Genomic DNA, 20,325 nt, shown 5'->3' with positions numbered 1-20,325 from the left:
TAGTGCTGTCTACACTGGCGCTTAGGTCGGGAGAACTTATGTTGCTCAGGGGTGTCGATTTTTCACACTCCTGAGTGAGATAAACTATACCAAAGTAACCTGTAGTATAGACAAGGTCCAAGAGAAGTAAAACAGTGTTGTCTTTACTTTGCCCTTGCATTGTTCAAGTGTGAATGACTACACAAGGTGCAAGGCAGTGGAGAAGAATCTGGTTTTTAGGACCTGATAAGTATTTTAATGATGCAATGGGCTGCTCCAAAAACGGACTCAGCTATTTGTCAGGGTCACTTTTAAAAATAAGTCACATTCTGAATTGTTACAAAAATAGTTTGTTTTTATTGAATATTTGTAGTAACAGAGAGAGGGGCTGCATGACCTAGTTTGGTGAGGGTAGAGCTGGGACCCTATTCTCATACAGCCATTGCTTTTACTCTGGGCCGTTGGGCAAGATACTTTAATAAAGCTGTTTTCTCCCATTTAAAACTGCAATTTTAAAACACCACCATTTAGACAAACAAAAACTCTTAAGTAAACTTTACAGCTAGCTCTGCCTAGTTCCACCCAAGCTCTGCCTCAGCTCAGTGCACATGTACATGCAGTGTATCTTTCTTTAGCTGCACATTTTACCAGCTTAGTGAGGAAAATCCTTTGTATGTGATTTTTCAGAAGCTAATAATTCAGTAAAATCAAAACCAGTTTCCCCCAGAGCAACAAACACAGCTGTCTGTGAAGACCACTGTCTCCATGACACGGTTCATCTTCCAAGGTCCAATTGTTACACTGTAAAGGCGCTTCTGGTTAGTCCTCCCCCCATGATTGGTAGAGGATCAATAGAGCATTTAAAAATGTAAACCTTTACAGTTAGCTTGTATTTAGTCCTGTCATCCTTGCCAGTGTCCTCCTTTTAACACATTTAAAGCATGCTTTTTGGTGGTGTGTATGATTTTCTATTTTTTCCTTTTAAAAAGATTCTTGTCCTGGCCAAGTCTGGGGCACTAAAAGACCTTATGCAGACACTGGAGGACGCATTGGATATGGGTGCTTCAAAATTGGTGAAAAGAGCTGAGTTTTCTGAGCAGGTGGTGAGTACTCCATAATTTGGTTAATTAAAAATCATGGAATCATTAACACTGAGGGTGAGACTTATTAGGTCAGGGGTAGGCAACCTTTCAGAAGTGGTGTGCCGAGTCTTCATTTATTCACTTTAATTTAAGGTTTCGTGTGCTGGTAATACATTTTAATGTTTTTTTAGAAGGAGTCTCTCTCTAAGTGTATATTATATAACTAAACTATTGTTGTATGTAAAGTAAACAAGGTTTTCAAAATGTTTAAAAAGCTTAATTTAAAATTAAATTAAAATGCTGATCTTACGCTGCCAGCCTGCTCAGTCCGCTGGGTGGAGGTTCAGGGCAGAGGGCTGGGTGTTTGGGCGGGGGGAGGGACTCGAGGTCAGGGCAGAAGGCTGGGTGTGTGGGGGGGGGGACGACTCCAGGTCAGGGCAAAGGGCTGCGGTGTGTGTGGAGGTGCAGGGCACAAGGTTGGGGGGGGTTCAGGGCAGAGGCCTGGGGTGTGGGGGGTTCAGGGCAGAGGGCTGGGTGTTGGGGGGAGACTCGAGGTCAGGGCAGAGGGCTGGGGTGTGTGGAGGTGCAGGGCACAAAGCTGGGTGTGAGGGGCGTTCAGGGCAGGGCGTCCCGGCCCCCCGCCCCACTCAGCCCCCCCGCCCACCGTTGTCCCCTGCGGGGGCAGGAGGCAGAAGCTTGATCCTGCGGCAGCCAAGCTTCCCCTTCCCCCCCCCCCTTTCTTCGCACAACATGGTGCATTCCGGCCCCTCCGCCCCTGCCCCTCCTCCTCCTCCTCCTCCTCTCAGTGGGCAGCAGTGTGCCACTCAGAATTGGCTCACGTGCCGCGTTTGGCACGTGTGCCCTAGGTTGCCGACCCCTGTATTAGGTGATCATCTAGTCGATCCCTTTCCCCTGCCGGAGCAGGTTTTCTTTTCCTCCAACATGTTTTCTAGTGCTTCGGCTTATTTAAGTTATTCTTTTGGCATAGTTTGCAGATATTGAACAAAATAAGTGAAAGAACAAAGATTACTTTAAAAACCTCATTATTATCATCAGTGCTGTTCATTTATCTAGTTTATCATCCTTTCTCTACTATATTATAATTATTGTATTTAATGTTCTAGATATCTTAAGGTACCATAACCAAGTAAGTGAACAACTTGATGATCACTTTTCTGCTTCTGTTCAAACATAAAAGCTCTGTGGAATAGGAATGGGGATGAAGAATGATCTTGTTTAAAAACAGGACTGGTCATCATGAGACCTGTCTTATATTCATAGCTCTGGTAAAACCTTCCTTTATGACCTTAAGCTACTAACTTGCTCTCCCTGGGTAAAATTTTCAAAGTGCCTAAACAACTTAGGAGCCTAAATTCCATTTTCAGAAGTGACTTAGGCCCAGATCCACAAAGCAACTTAGGCATTGCGATGCACAGTGTCACAATGCTGAAGTTTTAGGCTCCTACAAAATCATAACAACAACACTGTGGTCCACAAAGCCTGAGTTAGGCACCTGTGCTCCCCATACAATGAATGGGCAGAGATAGGCACCTTAGAGTGCAATCCACATGCTAGGCAGGGAGTTACCTGAGGGTATGTCTATACTACCCGCCAGATCTTCAGGCAGCCATCGATCCAGCGGGCGTCGATTTATTGCGTCTAGTCTAGACGCAATCAGTGGACTCCCGAGCGCTCTCCTGTCAACTCCTGTACTCTACTGGGCCGAGAGGCGCAGGAGGAGTTGACCGTAGAGCGTCAGCAGTCGACTCACCACAGTGAAGACACTGCAGTGAGTTATTCATGTAGCTGAAGTTGCGTAACTTAGATTGATTCCCCCCCCCCCCCCCCCACTGTAGACCAGGGCTAAGTTAGCCAGTGGGAGATGGCAATGGGAAAGGTGTGTGCTATGCCCCGCCCCTCTCAGGGAGATAAGCACCTAAGTCTGAGCTGCAGGGAAGCACCTGTCTCTGTAGGCGATCCACAACTCGGGGAGATACGTGCTCCTCCGCCTAACTCGAATGCAGGGCCTGATCTGGTAGGAATGCTTAGAGGCCACCTGTCTCCACACAAAACAGCCGGAGGAAGAGGAACTTTTACAACCTTTATCCCAGTGGTTAGGGTACTCACCTGGGATGGGGGAGACCACAGGTTCAAGTCCCCACTTCATCTGAGCAGGGGTGGGGGCAGAGATTTGAACAGGGATTGGCCACCTCTCAAGTGGGTTATCTAACCACGGGACTATAGGATATTCGTGTGGGTCTCCTTCAGTCTGTCCTATTGAAGTTGTTTTACTTTAATTGAATAATTAAATATTAATTGGGCCAAAGAAAAAGTGAGACTCACTCTATAGTCCAGTGGTTAGGACACTCACCTGAGAGGTGGCAGACAGCAGTTTGACACATCCCGGATGAGTACCCATAACCTTTTGCCCAGTGGTTAAAGGAAGCTGCTCCTCTCTCTCCTCCTCCCTTTGGCTATTTTGTGAGGAGTTAGGCAGCCTGTGAGCACACCTGCTGGTTCATGCGAGTTAGGAAGAGGAATGCCTATATTCCTCTTGCTTATGGATCCATCTGGAGCTGAGGCAGAAGAGAGGCATCTGGATATCTAGAGCAAGGTAGCAGTGTGCATGCCTAGAGACAGAACCTAGGTGCCTAGGGAACTTCTTACTGCGAAAACATAGATATCTACAGGGTCAGGTGGCAGCCAACTAGGGGTTTTGTGGATCGCAGTAGCATCTAAAACCAGGACTTAGGCTAGTAAGGCCTGAATCCACAAAAGTACTTAGGCGTCTAAGTCTTGTTTAACATGAGTGGAACTTAGTGTCCTAAGTCATGTAAGTGCATTTGAAAACACCCTGTGTCTTACCTTCCCCATCAGGATGCTGTGAGGCTTATTAATGTTTGTAAAGTATTTTGAGATTTCCTACAGAAAAAGTATTATCATTCCATTACTATATTAATCAGTAGGTAGAATATGTTCAAGGAGAACGCTGATCTAGTTGGGTTTGGCAGCACGGCTTTTTCTTTTTCTGCAAATGTTTAGCAGCATGTTGAACTTGTTCACTTTGAACACATTTACTGACTGAGCCATTGTAAGAATATAAAAATGCCTGCTTAACCACTTACCTGTAGAATTAATGGGGTGGTGGAGAAAGAGAGTGGGTATCAAACACAATTGTTGGTAGAAAGATGATTATGTAGTATATGTATCTTTTAAACTACTACAAACAATAAGATACATAAAATAAGGTTTTTAAAAAGCAGCATCCTGGTTTTGTAATTTGAGGTTTGGTCACGAAAACAATTGACTCCATGGGTTTTTTCCCCCTCCATTTTCTTTACAAGGTTACAAACGTTGTTTTGTTTTTTAAATAAAGGTTTATAAACTTGTCAAAGACCAAACACAAATCTTACCCCTTTCCTGTGCAGAGTGCATTATTCATCAAGTCCATATAAAGCAGATTTTCTTCTGAGTTCATCTCTTTGTACAGATTTCATGGTGTTCAGAACTTTTGAGCATTATAGCAGCCTGATTTTTAGTGATTGCATTGTACGTGTAACATGCTAGATTACTTTCATTGAATTATAGTGTTGATCTGGGAAACAACACTATAATACAGGATACAATTATACCACTTGAGTTTAAAAAAGAAATAATTATTACAGTCTGTACTAGGACTGAAAAGAATACTTGGATACTTTACAGAAGCTTTTAATCTAATAAACTCTCTTTAATTGGTTTTCAACACATGTTCAGTGGTGTTGCCTTGTAACATGTACTGTTTAACAGTCTCTTGCAGATGATTATGCTAACCTTGCATCTCACTGTCACCACATAGTTTTTTTTTTTATTGAATGGTTGTTTGTGTTATCTGGAAGGCAATGATTAAATGGGATTTGTATTTGCTGGACTGTTAAAATGTGTCATTATCTCTTCTTCAAAGCTGGTTACAGTCAGGGAAGAGTTGGAGGAAAACTCTGTTTTTTGTGCCAGATTAGAAGATATTTGTGCCAAGCTGCAAGCATCAGGACAGGTAACCAAGCTGACTCTGGATGACATGCTGTGCCATGTTTCTTATGGAAAGAAGCACCATATGCAGATATTAAAGCAAGCGCAAGTGAGCCGTCGGACTTTCAGACCACTTAAAGCTGTTCTGTTAGCTGAGTAGTTCTATATTTGACTGCAAATTGTACTAACAATAGCATCACTTTAAAAAATGTGTGAATAAAGCATCTCTTCTTCCCCTCCCCTGCGGACAGATGTTTTAAGCAATTTGTCTGAAACAGTGTTGTGTTTTCTGACTACTAGCCGTGCACGCCCAACCAGGGATCTGAGAGTCAAGCAGAGTTCTTTCCTTCTTGTGTGGTCTCCCCAGTAATAAAAGTTATGATTCCAAGTTATGACCTTGGTGATCTATGTATCTCTATTGCTTTTGCACGTGTCGAAACAATTGGCCCTATAAGTGGAAGTTAGTAAATAATCCAGTAGACATACAAGAAAGAATAGAATCCAACTCAGTCTCCTCTGTGTTGGCTTTGCAGAAGTATCAGGAGTAAAAGCTTAGGCTCTGATCCTGCAATAAAATCCACATTGGCAGCCCCCTGCCCCTATATGTAGCCTCACTGAAGTCAGTGAGGCTTCATGCGGAAACAGGACTCCGCCCATGCAGGATCAACGGTGTAGTCATTCAAGTAAGCCAGCATGACTCTGAAAACACGTGGGGAGCAGGTTGTGTAAAACTGGCATTGTCCTATTCAACCAATCACTTCTTGGTGCAGAATTCCACTCGCGGCTCTGGCACTACAACACATTTTATAACTGACACACATGTTCACTCTATCAACTTGTCTTTTGTTCACTAAGTCTCCTGCTTTGTCCCCTTAGTATTGTAATCGTTAGTTACTATGGAAACAGTATTCTGGGTATGGGCTTGGTTTTGTGACCTCCAGAAGTGCAGCATAAAGGATTTACCTAATCATTTGAAGTTCATATCATGATTTGAGAAATGTAGGAGTCTGTGTGCTGGTTTCATGACCACATGCATGTGGTCAAGATAAAATACCACACACACACATTTGTGTTGGTATTACAGTTGGTTTTGGAAGACTTGTTCTGATGCGCAACATGTTTAACTTTTTGTTAGATGTGTAATTCATTTGCTTACTGATTCAGGACAACTTTCTTCTTTTCCTCAATTGGGAATTTTCTTACTAGTTCTAACTCAATACGGACACTAAATAAGCTTAGAATATTTTCTTTTGGAATGAAAATTCTTACAATATTTGTAAATGTATTTCATAAAGACTGTGTTTCAATGCAGTAATGGCTAAACGTTAATTGAAGGTAGACTGAAAGGAGCAGAGTATTGTGTTTGCACTCAGAATGATGCATTTGACATTTAGGAGAAAAATAGCTTGATGTAAAATGCACTTTTATGTATAATAAAAATAGTATGACTTGTCTTTGTTACATTACTAATGTCTCTTCAGTTTTGCTAGATTACTTTTGCTAAATCTCCAAACGTATGTTTAGTACAAAAATATGTACTCCTTGTATGGCTGCTGTTCCCCTGGTATGTACGTCAGTATTCTGCAGATCAGCTTTCCTGATTGGCCAGGCCGCTTTCGTTTTTCAAACCAATCCAACCACTGTCCTGTCTGTGATTTGGAAGTTTTTTTTTTTTTAATATTATCTTATGCCACTAAAGTCCACCATTAGCATAGGTCATGGCTGACTAATCCTCCACCTTTGCTCTTCTTTACTCTTGCCAGAGTGGAGGACAAAGCCACCAGGGCATGGTTAGTCACCAGCTTCCCTCTGCCCAGCCAAGTGTTTCTGTCAGTCTGTCTTCCCCCATCCCCGCTGCATTGATTAGGATGGAGGTGAATACGATGGCAATAGCATGAGGGGCATTTCTCCACTCTGGTTTTTCCCATCACTCTGTTGAACATGGAGGTATGAACATAGAGGTAAGAGAAATGGGGACCAGAGAGAGGGTTGCTGAAACCAAATTACACTCCCTTATCCTCAGGGGCGGGAGGGAAAAACCATGACTATGGTACCTCTTTTGTTGGTTATTTGTAAGTGAGGCAAAGATATGATGATCTCACCGGGGTGGAATATGTTAACTGAGAATGTATAAAATGGGAAGCACGTGTTTACAGGAGGAGAGGCGGGAATCTTCTTTTGCAGATTACTAGGCCTAGAACAAAACAAGAATGAAAAAATGCCTAAACTAACTCTTGTTGGTACTTTAAAACACATGTACTTTAACTGTTAGATATCCCTTAGGTAATAAATAAAATCAAGCATACATCAGTATTAGATTAATAATCCCCTAGCAGTAGAAGCTGCCACCCCCTCTCCCCCTTAAGTATACTATTAGTCTGTAATAAGTATTGATAGTGTTTTTGAAAGGTTTGAAAATCATGGAAAGAAACGTATGATGCAAAAAAGAGAGTCAATCTTGGAGAAAAGCTCTCCTAGAACTGCTACATACCACACCAGCAGCACCACCACCTTCCAAAAAACAAGGGAACTACCTGAGGGACGTGTGGATTTAGTAAACATGAGCTGGTGTAATTCAGCACAGTAATAAAATTATAGGGCTTAATGATAGTGGCCCAAAATTGTGTGGTATAAAGAATAAATAACGCCTTAGTGGAAAATAAAGGAGGTAGCCAAATAAGAATAAATAGAAAGTTCAGAGGGGGAAAAAAAATAAAGGTAGCTAAAATTCAGAATAAGTTAATACTTGCCAAGATGTTTACTATAACATTTCTATAAAAGTCTTAAACTGGGAACATATTCATGTATCAAGGAAAATAAGAGTACAAGCAAACCCTGTGGTTATGTTCTTATGCTTTGTTACATTCATGCGCAGTTATGTTTAAATGAAATGTAGTCAAGTTCTAAGCAAGTGGCCAGTGGTCTCAGAAACTGTGCATATCCTGGAGTTATGTGATCAAAAAACCTCAGTGTATTATATTATTATCTATTAATTTAGGGCTCAGCCAAGCAAAGTGCTGACCGCTCTGGCTCTGATTCAGCTGCACACTTAACCACGTACTTATTATAAGTATGTGAGTAGTGTTACTGAATGTGGGCCATGTGAGCCATCGGTGAAACTACTCATGCTTAAAACTAAGCACACGTTTAAAGCGCTTTGCTGGATTGGAGTCAGAATGCTCGGAATCCTGGGGAATCAAGCCTTTTGCAGGTACCAATGTACCCATCTGTTATACAATATACTGTACAATATTGCATTCAGACACAACAGCAAAATACCATACAAACTAAAAATAATTAGAATAAAAAATGTGTGAAGACAAGCCATAAAAACAAAGAGAAACCAGTGTCAACAAACTCAACTGGTAGTGATCTTGCTTGATAGATGATTGCGAAAGAAAGGAAATATTCTATTTCAAAGTAATAAATCATCGGATGACATTTCCTTATGTTTATCTTTATTGTGGTGTCCACGCAATAGATAAATGATGGATCATGCAGCTTTAACAGTTGATAGTCTAATGGCTCTAGCACGCATTATGTATTTTTATTTTTAAAATAAACTAAAATCCTTTTTCTACACAGTATAGAATGAAAGAAGAAAATCTGTATGCTTGTCTTTCACTAGCTGCTTAGAACTGTGTCAGCATACAACAGAGGGCGCTCCAGCTCATGCTTCATAGCAATGTAAAACTCTGATTAAAAGTGGGTATTTTTAATTAAGCAGATTACATGTAAGGCAATGACAAAAGTGTTTGACCCTCTAGCAACCCAAGCCTGCTTAAACAATCTGAAATGGGAAATAGTGATTTTTTGTTTGGTTATTGGCATAGACTCTAAACTCGGATATCCATGGCATTTAATTGGAAAACTGCCTCATTAAATTTACTAAATCAAAATAATCTCTGACATTACTTCATAACAGTGGGTGTTTAAAGCATTCTGAATTACATGCATGAGAAGATAACTATCCATAATCTAAGAGGAGGGAATGATATATAATGTTTTCATTAGGAGTTACAGAAAACTTCCACATGTTTTATTGCAAATCATCAAATTTTGAAAATGTTTTTAGGCTCAGTCACATCAGCACCATCTTGATGACTAAAGTTTGTACCTCTTGAAGTTCTACAGGGATTAATATTCACATGCTTTTCATAATAAAATAAGATGTGCACCTGTGCTGCCTTCTAAAGATTTTTCTTTTTACTGTCACTCTATACATTCTGTCATTTCCTCTTGGTTTAATATCTTTTTAGTGCTTTTTCCCTCTCCCAACAAGTAATTTGAGAGAGAGTATTTTAGGATTTCCCCCACTTTATTTTCCTTCCCAACAAAACCCTCATTTGTCATGTTATTGGTGGGAGAGAAGGACTGTTCCCAGGCCTCAAAAAATAAGACTTGATTCTGTTTTACACAAGGTCATAATTAGTTTAAATAACTTTTAAAAAACCTTCATTCAATCTTTGTAGTGTTGCTTAAGGAACATAATACATATGACTAGTGCCATCCTATTTAATAATTTTTTTTTTTTTAATGAAAGCTGAGAGCTCCAGGATCTGGTAATCACGTGACTCCAAGAACTGAAACATTAAGAAAACACCAGTTCTTTGAGATGGTGTCAGCGTGGCTCCACTGTAGATGTTCATGCTATTTTTGAATACCAGTATTTGTTGGGGCCATGCTCCTCCTGTGCTAGAGTATAAAACAGGTTCTCAAACTGTGGTCCGCGGACCACCAGAGGTCCGTGACTCCATTCAGGTGGTCCACGGATAGTTCCCTCTAAGGTGCGCGCCTGGACGGCTGCACACGAGACAGTGAAAGGCCACCCACCTAATTAGTGGAGCTGCGCAGGCATGGCTCCACTAATTTGGTACCTGGACCATGCACATGTAAGGTGAGGTGGTGGCCTTGGGGGGAATAGGTGGCAGGTGGGAGGGAGCAGTGGGGCGAGAAGAGGGGGTGGTAGGAATTTGGGGGACACAGGGCTGCGGCAGCCAGAGAAAGAGGCGACTTTCCCCAGCTCCAGGGCTGCGGCTACCGGGGAGAGACGGCCCTCCTTCCCAGCCTCAGCTCGGAACAAACTAACGGTTTAGGTAATGGTACAAACATTTGGAAAGATCATTAAGTGGTCTGCCGAGACACTCACCAGTTTTCAAGTGGTCTGTGAAAAAAAGAACCATTGGTATAAAGGATGGAGCAGCTGTGACCCTCAGTTTCCTCTTACTGCCCAGAGTAACGAGATGTAACCTGGCCAAAGTCCAACCTATTTTGAGCTTCAAACTCACTTTGTAGACTAATTGACTAAATCTTTCTTTACCCTCCTTATTTTTGTTAATTTTCTTTATTTGGACATCCCAAAACATAAAAAGATATCCCCCTATATACTGCATAATACAATGGGGCAAGGCACTTTGTGTGGATTCTAATCCTTCAGGGTCTAAACTGTTTCAGAGGTGCAGAGGATTCATTCCCCTGGTCAAAATTTTTCTCATTGAGGACTCGCAAGTTAAGAGAGCGATTCAACAAAAAGAGGGATGAAGTAGTCCACTCCCTGAAGAACTCAAAAGGACCACTCTGAGATCACCGAGGATACATCATTAACCCCCTTCAGGAAGCCCTCCAAATACTGGCTCCAACAAAAACAGAAGGCTCACCCATGCTGTTAGGGCAGATAGCCAGAGTATCCATTGTAGAAACAACCTCAATACTTGAGGAGTTATCTGTCAACTGCCTCCTTTATCACCCACCCCACCTCAACATCCAGACAAATAGGCATGTTGGGAGCCACACTGGAACCAATCAGGAGCTAGTCTTCAGGATCTGCCTTGTCCTGTTCCTCAGACAAATGGATGTTGGAGATAATTGCTGACAGTTATCATAGTTGCTTTCACACTCTCCCTCTACCTATCTTCCTTCCCCAGCCCTCTTCATGGACCCTTCTATTTATAGCCTACTAAAAAAGAAGTGTTTTTGCTTCACTGTGGAAGATGTTCCTCAGGAGTACAAGAGAAGAGACTTCTACTTGTGGTATTTCCTTATCTCAAAGAAGAAAGGGGGTCTTTGTCCTATCCTGGACGTAAGGCGGCTGAACAAATATTGCCTCAGATTCAGGATGGTAACGCTTATCTCCTTCATTTTGTCACTTGAGACTCAGAATTGGTTTGTGCCTTTTGACTTACAGGATGCATATTTCCAAATAGTCTCAGGAAGTACTTGACTCACAGGGGGGTAAAAACATTACCAGTATGAGGTACTGCCATTTGGACTTTCCACAGCTGAACTATTTGCCCCCCCCACAACATTCCATAAGGCAAGTAGTACTCTGACATATCTCAAATTTCATTCCTAAAGCACTCAGATTTTCATCTAAACCTGTCCTTCAATCTGCCTGTTGTCTTTCTAAATCCAGACTTCGTGCAGGGAGAAAAGAAAGTATACACACTAGATGTATCCAGGACTTTGCTTTATTACATTGAGAGGACCAAACCATTCAGACTGTTGCCTTGTCTGTGTATTGCCATAACTAGGCATTCAAAAGGTCAAGCCATCTCTTCACAGAGAATATGAAAACAGATGATAATGCATCTTGCAGTGTCACCAATTGGCTGGTGTACCTCTGCCACTGAACATCAAGCTCACTCCACAAGAGCAAAGCAGTCATCTTCTACCAACTTCAGGAATGTGCCAATGTCAGAAACCTTGCAAGGCAGCAGCATCATGGAGTAACCGTCTGACTTTGGTGAACTTAGCTACCACACCAGATGCCAAGTCTGGGAGAGCAGCACTACAATTACTGTTTAACTGATGCAACTGGTACTCCTCGTTCTCAGCATCCTGAAGAGCATACTGCCTGCCAGTCACCTCGGTGGGACCCCCACAGACGCATACTTGAAGAAGAAAGAATGGTTACTTACCTAACAGTAACTGTGGTTCTTCAAGATGTTGTAGTCAGTGTGGATTCCACAGCCCATCCTTCATCGCTGCTTTTGGAGTCCTCAGCTACTATGGCGCTCTAATTGTGATGGAACTAAGGGAGGACTGCAGCCATGGGAAGGACATGCACATTTAGAGTGGGATCCTCATCATCCCCACTGATTGCATCGTTAAGCCCTGCAGGAACTGGGTTCAAGTAACCATTCTGTAGTGGGAGAGTTGGTGATGCAAACTGAACAAATACATTTTAAAAGTTGATAATGGAAGAGGTAACTGAATATATTGTACTCCTGAGACATTGAGGCCTAAATTGTCATGTACGTTAACAGTCCCTTGTAAATGACATTTACATTTAATATAACTTACATACACTTCAGTGCCTGATTGTGCTGTCAGAGTGGTGTAAAGAGACCTTAGTGTCAATAAGAATGAGGACCTTAGGATTTTTCAGTTGGTTGGGTTTTGTTTGTTTGTGGGGGGCGCGCGGCGGTATCTACTTAATCGCTGTAAATGTCCTATCCAGTCCTGTGATGTGTTGCATATAGATGAAGCCCTGATACTATGCAGAGCCCTATTGAAGTAACGAGTCAGTAGGGCTTCAGTCAGGTGCAGAGGTCTGCCCATGTATAATATATGGCAGGATTGGGGCTAAAAAGACTGCTCGGTGTAATTGGTTAGAATAGAAACAGGAAACTAGTACACATAATTTCACTTTACCTAATTTAAAAAAAATCCCCAATACATTAAGTTGTTAGGAGCATTAGTAAACTTCTCAGAAACGTCTCATTGCTATTCCTTACAACATCACCTCAATGGCAAAAAAAGGAGAAATAAAAGGCATAGACCTAGGGAAGAACTTCTTCTTTATGTTTTAAGTTTTATCAGTTCTCACATCAGAATGACAGAAAAAGAGAACTATGCTGGAGAAAGGATGATACATGTACCAAATTGCATTAGTGGTAAAGTACTTTCAGGGGAAATTCAGACCACAGAATCTGTTATGCTCTACTTTTACTACCCTTTGTAGAGGTTTAATTTTGTACGTGCTGACAGATGCAAGCTTTCAAGCCACAAATATCTCACAAAATGGTAAAATACAATTACTGTCTATAGAAAAAAGAATCTGTTGTGTCATTTAATGACAGCCACAAAAGTGAAAACAGATTTGCATAATAAACTACACAGCCCAGTAAGGTTACACAAGTATTCACCATCACACAGGCTTTGTGAGTGCTGATGAATGTTTCAACAAATACTGGGTCTGAGCTTGTGAGCTGCTGAGCACCTTCCACTCCTATTGACATCAGTGGGAGTTGCTTGCCACCTCACAGACTCTGACCCAAGTTGTCCAGTCTCCTGACTGAAGTCAGTGGAGTTACTTTGCATTTACACGAGTGTTATTGTGAGCAGAAACTGGCTCATTAGTCCAATGTAAGGCATATTGCCCACAGAGGGACTCAGCAGTATTATGAACTTTGGAAATTGCTACGCCTTCTGTTCTCTTCCATCCCTCAGATATGCCCCTATATTAGCTCTTGGCCCCAGTCCATGCTCCTGAGGCCAGTCAGCTGATTTATGGTTCCTCTCTGGCCTGGCTCCATGTATCTTCTTTCGTCTTTAGTGCACCTGTCCAGGGCCAGCAGTGATTTGCCCATTGTGATCTGTTTCTAGTACTGCTCTTTCCCTAAAATTGAAAGATCAGTACAATGTCTAAGAAAAACAACATTTCATGCTCGATTTGCAACTGGGATCATAATGCACGTTCTAACATTTTGCTCACATAAACATCTAGTCAGCTATGGCATGGGAATAAATATGCACATTTTTCCTTATAAATTTTCAAGGACAATTTTATAGGGAATGGGTCAGACCATTAATGTGTGTTTTGAGGAAGACTTATCATCAAAGTAATCTGGGCAGTTAATAAAAAGGCATGAATGATACATGTTATAGAAATACTGTCCTACATTTTTAAATGATTTCTTCAATTAAGTATGAATAATCAGAAAGGGGCCCAATGAAGGGTGATGGGAAGAGAGGAATGTATCACCATCTGAGAACAAATCACACTGTTAATGTTCACTTCATCAGAGCTTTTGTTTCTTTGCCAAGATGCATTTGGATTTCTGCCTTACTGAATTAGGGTAGAGCACATGGTTGGGAATAAAAACAAACCAGCATGTTCATAGGGACAGTGGGAATAGATGATTTAATAGCCATGATATCCTATTAAACAGCTCAATGAGCTCCTGATTAATATATTCTTTTACAAAAACATGGAAGATTACTGTAATTATAATTAATAAAATCAATTTCACTATTTAAAACAGTAATTGAGAAACATCTCCTGTAAATGGAATACTGGATGGAACAGCATCTCTCGCTTTCTCATCCATTCTGCCATGTTCATAATCAGTGGCTGTCATGAGACGTGAAATATTTTCTATAGCAGTGGATGAATTAGTTTGAGTGGAATAAGAACATTTTGAAGATCACAGATATGTAGTTAGCTTGTCTCCATGAGTGTCTATTTTTATGTACCTCTGCACTCAGTAATTCTTAGCACTTACACAATGCTTTAAAAACTTCCAAGCTGAACATTAGCCAATGAAGCCTCCACACATTCATGGGATGGAATTATTATCTTTATTCATTTTACAGAGACTGTCAAACACTTGGGAAGCATCATAGACAGTGCTGAAGGATGCTCAAAAGATGTGGACACTTGTATGGCAGCAACTGCTGCCATGTTTTGAGCCCTTTAGTGGCTTCTGTGGGGATGATTTGACATCAAGCATATTATGAAGGTGTGGATTTGTAGAAAGCAACGCTATTATACTGCAGTAAAACATGAGTGCCAAGGAAGGCTGAAGAACAGCAGAATGATGATTTAGATTCTCATTTTCTTTGTCAGCTGCTCCATATTAAATGACAAGATGAGATCAGAAATGAAGATATTCGAAGCCAAACCCAGCAACCACCTCAATTAGCACTGGTTCCATTTCAGCAGCTTTCTTGGTATAGGCATATTATTAGGATGGCAGACCAATGAATTACAGAGAGTGTTTACCAAGGAATACTACCACATGGACGGTGATCAAGTGGTAGCCAAAACTTTGGTGGTGCGGTAAGATTGTCACTGGTAGAGATAAACTGAATATTCTCCAGACCACCTTAAGGACCCAGCTAGAAAATGATCCAGGTGGTGCTCAATCTGAAAGGAAGATACATCCCTTTGGGATTTGGCGCGATGATGATTTTACAGAGACCCAGAGAGATTTATAGCCAAATTTTCCAAAGTAGCCTTTCATTTGGGGTGCCTCTGTTTTTGGGTGCCTAGCTTTAGACACCCAAGGTCTGATTTTTCAAAGATGACTTCAGCTGGAATTGTGGATGTTTAGCATCTCTGAAAACTAGGCACAAGGTTTCTGTAGCTGGACATCTAAAAACAGAGGCACCTAAAATTAGAGGCCACTTTTGAACAATGCAGCCCTAGTACTTGCTGAGAGACACACACTGAGTCACTGGCAGAATCCTGACTAGAACTCAGTTGGTCCTGGCACCCAGATGCATGCAGTATGTGTACTAGACTCATGCTGTCTCCATTCCATGATCCACTCTAGCACTAGAAGCAGAAATGCCATACTACCATGGGAAAGGACAAGTTCTCATAAAAATTCCACCTTGGCTGCAAGTAAGAAGTACCAGAAATCTTGACAATTTGAAATGTGTGAAATTTCCAACTTAATTTTTCAAATCCAAGACAATTTGGTAAAATTGATTTTTGCCTCAACATTTAATTATTCATATTATTTCATTAGCACTTATTTATATTGCAGTAGGACTCACAGCCCACATTCAGAATTAGGGACCCACTGTGCCAGATGCTGTAAAAATACATAGAGCAGATCTTCCGCTGGTACAAAATGAAGTCCATGGAGACATGACAATTTATATCAGCTGAAGATCTGACCAGTGGACTCGGCCCTGAAGAGCCAGTCCATATAGAACTAGTCCTTATAAAACTGATTACAAGACCACTATGAAGAGTCTTTATTAAATGAGGAGACATAAAATAAGTAAAGATGCTTTCTGTTTCCATAGGAGATCTTGGGGGTGGGGATGGGAATGAAGGTATAAAGCTGAAATATATCGGTGGTTTTGAGAAAGTTATTTTTAAAGTTAAAGGGCCAAATCCAGCCTTACTGTAAGTGAAAGGGAACCCATTTAACACAACTGATTTACACTTGTTTATATGAGAGCTAATTTTCGCCCAAAGAATCTTATTTATTCACCATATAATGGAAATAAAATGTTGGAATTTTCAAATATTTATGCCACACTGTTGTAAGCATCATTATTAGTGAGGTTGGTTTTTTATTCCCTAACAATTTTCCTTTTTTTTCACTCTTTTTCCGGACAGATATTTTTCTCTGGGTTGAAAGATGTGTCATTTAAAGTTTTAAAATGAATAGCTAAGCATGTAGTGTGGACAGAGTGGCAAAATGAGAACAAACACGTGCATGGAATTATGTGAGAGGTGCAACTTTTCTTAAACTTTTAACAAAGGAGAGGGGTGCTACCTAGCTGCAGCGAGGCCTTATTGGATATTTCGGGAGGCGGGCGGGCTTGTAGGCCCTTCCCCCAGCCTTGCAGGAGGGACCACTGGACACAGGCTCCAACTAAACATGAGGGACAACTAAAAAATAACAGGGCAAGGAGTGGAGGTCACAGGTTCAAAACTAGGGATCCAAAGGGGGACACCAAATTAGGGAGCGGGTTATATCGGACATAACTGGTTCAACATACTTCTTCTAGAGAGCCTTTCCATTGAAGATTTCAAAGCACTTCGCAAGCATTAATGATATAAGCAATTTGCCCAACTGCCACATAGGAAGTCTGTGTCAGCACTGGTTAAAGAAACCAAATCTCCTGTTTCCCTGTCCTGTGAAGTGGTTACTAGAGTCTAGACCAGGCTCATACACAAAGAGAGAGAGAGACCTGCAACTGGTGTAGGGAGACTAGAATCATTTTTAAGATGATGAAAATATTGACCTAATCCTTAGTTTCTTTGGTATTTCTTATAATAAACTTAACATTAGACACATTAATACCAAATGAGTTAACTATCATAAGTACTTCAACAGGATTTTCTCTATAATTCAGCATTAATTGAATGCTTTTACTGCTGCTGTACAGGGGGCCAGATAGCAGGAGGGACATATTTATTACTTAAGTTGCATATGCAGCAGATGCAACATAAAGTGAATTTTGGAATTATAACAAGAAATGCTTACATTTAAATTCATATGGAAATCACTTAACTATCTCATAGAGAAATGACTGGTGTCATGTAGGAGTAATAATACATGAGCTAGTGATGTCATGTTTGGCATCAGGGTCTGAGGAAATAGCTGTGATGGCCTGGAAAGAAATCTGTCAGAGGTGTGTCAGAATACATGTCAAGGATTTATGTGTTTACATGGATATCAAGATAAAGTACAAATGGACATGGCAGGTGGAAATAGATGGCAATGGAGCACTGAGTTCTGCAGTGAACCAGAAATACAGAATGATTTATGTTAAAATGCATGCATTTGTGTGACTTTCCTTCATTATGCACACATATTGTGATATGTTAGGAATTTTAAAAAAGCTACATATGTAAGCTAGGTAACCAAAGTAAGTTACACAGGCAGTGTGAATACAGTTAACTGTTTCAGAGTAGCAGCCGTGTTAGTCTGTATCCGCAAAAAGAACAGGAGTACTTGTGGCACCTTAGAGACTAACAAATTTATTAGAGCATAAGCTTTCGTGGACTACAGCCCACTTCTTCGGATGCATTCGAAGAAGCCACTTCTTCGGATGCATCCGAAGAAGTGGGCTGTAGTCCACGAAAGCTTATGCTCTAATAAATTTGTTAGTCTCTAAGGTGCCACAAGTACTCCTGTTCTTTTTACAGTTAACTGTGTTGCCAATGCTGAAATTGTTATGCTCTCAGTTTCGGTATTTGCAAACATGCCTACTGTTAATTTGCATAGACATGTTGTAATTAGGCATTCCATTAGAGTAAATTTTAAAAAGTTTTTCAGATTCCACCTGTGTCAAATACTTAGTGTTTGGGGATAGGATCTGTGTCTGTACAATGCAGGCAAATTTCCCTGACCTACTATACCTAGCTTTGGCATAAGGGCTGGTTGAAATGTTTCCATCATAATTGTTTTTCAACAGAAAATTAGTTCTTTGACTAAAGTTTTTGTTTGTGAAAAGTATTACTTTCCACAGAAAAAAATTGATCTTTTGTTGAAAAACTGAACACCTGAAAATTGAAATATATATATTGTTGTAGTTTGGGAACATCATGCTCCCATTCTCTTCTGTAGGTCAGGATCCTCCACCAGACTACATCTCCTATGCAATTGCCATGATGACTGGCCTTCCCCACCATGAAAGGTGAGAGCATGGTGCATCATTGGAGAAGTTCTCCAGTCAGGAAACCTGAACAATGGAAGAGAAAGGCACCATGAGGTACTAAAGCACCATTTCAACATTGAAACATTTTAGTTTTCAGTCAAAATATTTCAGGGATTTTTTCCAGAATATTCAAAAAATTCCATGAAAACTTGAGATGCAAACAAATATAATTGAAGTTTTCTGTGGGTAAAAATATCACATTTTCCAACCAGCTCTGCTTGTCATAGATTGCTTGATACAGTGTCATGCTGTGGGCAACCACACTGATGAGCAATGTTTACAAAGACACCTACGTACTAGAGGACAGTAAGCCTTTTTGTTCAAGAACAGCACTACTGCAAGTGAGACTTAAAATGAATTGTAAATTAAGGCTTTTGGAAAACCACTGGCCTGTTTGCCCAGGATGAATAGAAACAGGACTGAGAGGAATAGGCTGAGTGTGGCTGGGGAACTGCAGGCTTCTGCTTTAACAGAGTGGGAGGCAAAGGGAGGAGGAAGCCAAGTACTTTATAATAGATTGGTGGTTGGAACCAGCACAAATTGATTTATTTTGGATTGCTGGGTTGCTAGGGCTAAAGATTTGGTTGGGCGGGATGGGGTCACAGAACTGATGTATTCAGCGGAAGAGGGAGTGAAGATGTGGCAATGTCAATGAAGTAGCATTGGCTTTGAGGAACATGGCTTCTAGGGGATGTGGCATCACAGGCTAGGTGGCTTAGTCTTTGGACAACTGGGGCTGGGGGGCACATTTCAATCTCTGTTGCAAACACTGAAATGCTCTCAGTTTTGTTAGGATAATATATGTATTTCAGGAAGGCAGTGCAGTTACATAGCATGCAGTGGGGTTCCTCAGAGGTGCTCCACCCCCGCTCTGCCATGAGGACCTGCCCCCACTCCGCTTCTTCCCCCTAGACCCCAACCCTGCGCTGCCCTCCCCCGAAGCCCTGCCCCACCCTTGCTCCACCTCTTCCTGACTCCACTCCTCCCCCATCCCCCCCACTACCTCCTGCCTGCCGCCAAATAGCTTGTGGAGGCGCTGGAGGGGAGAGGGAGGAGCTGATCGTCAAGGCCCGTCAAACAGCTGATCGGCAGGTGGCTGGTGAGTGCTGAACACCCACTATTTTTTTTCCATGCTCCAGGGCTGGAGCACCCACAGAGTTGGCACCTATGCTTCTGGCCTTAAAATCTATAATGCCAGGACATTTTATTTTTTCAGGTCCAGATAAGAGAGGAATGTGCTATTTCCTTTAGTTACACATTTTTTGTGCCAGCCTTCCTCACTTGTTCTAAGAACTGTTTCTGATTTGCCCACATGCAGAGCAATGCACCTATTTGTGAAAACTCTGCTAAAAAATCCTTACATGCCTAAACGTGGTTTGGGGAAATCCCAGTGCAGTGACACACTACAGTAGATTAGAATGCAGTAGGATAAGGAAATCTCTCTAAACCTTGTGCATATCTAGAAATACACATTAATATTGTTTAAAATATAACTGTCTTGCTTTTATTATGAGAAATACTGAAGTCAAGATCCAGAAAGTGCTCAAATTTATTAATGTGCACATTTGTTTTAAGTACATTTGGAACATGATGGGTAGGGACGACACGGTGTTACTGAAAGTTATACTGATGGAAGACTGGACAGATGGGCTAGTAGGGTGCTCTGTCTAACACAGCCCATTTCCATGCCAATGACTTTGTTATTACTGTAGTGATATATGGGTATATGTGCTGGAGCATAATGGAATATCTGTGAAGACACAGTGATGGGATAGTTGATAGTGCTTGCTGGAAATACGCACCTGATTGGGTATAGAGTTCAGTTTTTTAAGTGGTGTCTCATAGA

At 41.3% G+C, this 20,325-nt stretch overlaps 1 protein-coding gene across 12 annotated transcripts in view; it reads left to right on the top strand.

Moving 5' to 3' along the window:
- PTCD2 (pentatricopeptide repeat domain 2) overlaps positions 1-20,325 on the top strand; it is a 119,607-nt gene that overhangs the window by 29,418 nt on the left and 69,864 nt on the right. For 4 of the 12 annotated variants that reach the window (XM_005288219.5, XM_042855911.2, XM_005288218.5 and 1 more), the window contains 2 exons: positions 969-1,082; positions 5,005-6,535. In XM_005288219.5, coding sequence (XP_005288276.1) covers positions 969-1,082; positions 5,005-5,229 — 339 coding nt within the window. In that variant the 3' untranslated portion in view covers positions 5,230-6,535. Of the gene's footprint in view, positions 1-968; positions 1,083-2,185; positions 2,209-5,004; positions 6,536-18,388; positions 18,534-20,325 lie in introns of those variants that run through there. The other 8 variants (XR_010588798.1, XR_006175822.2, XM_065550138.1 and 5 more) reach the window with 5 other exon arrangements.

This window comes from Chrysemys picta, chromosome 6, assembly GCF_011386835.1.
Source record: "Chrysemys picta bellii isolate R12L10 chromosome 6, ASM1138683v2, whole genome shotgun sequence".
Lineage (NCBI taxonomy): Eukaryota > Metazoa > Chordata > Testudines > Emydidae > Chrysemys > Chrysemys picta.
This window is presented reverse-complemented; position numbering and strand designations above follow the sequence as displayed.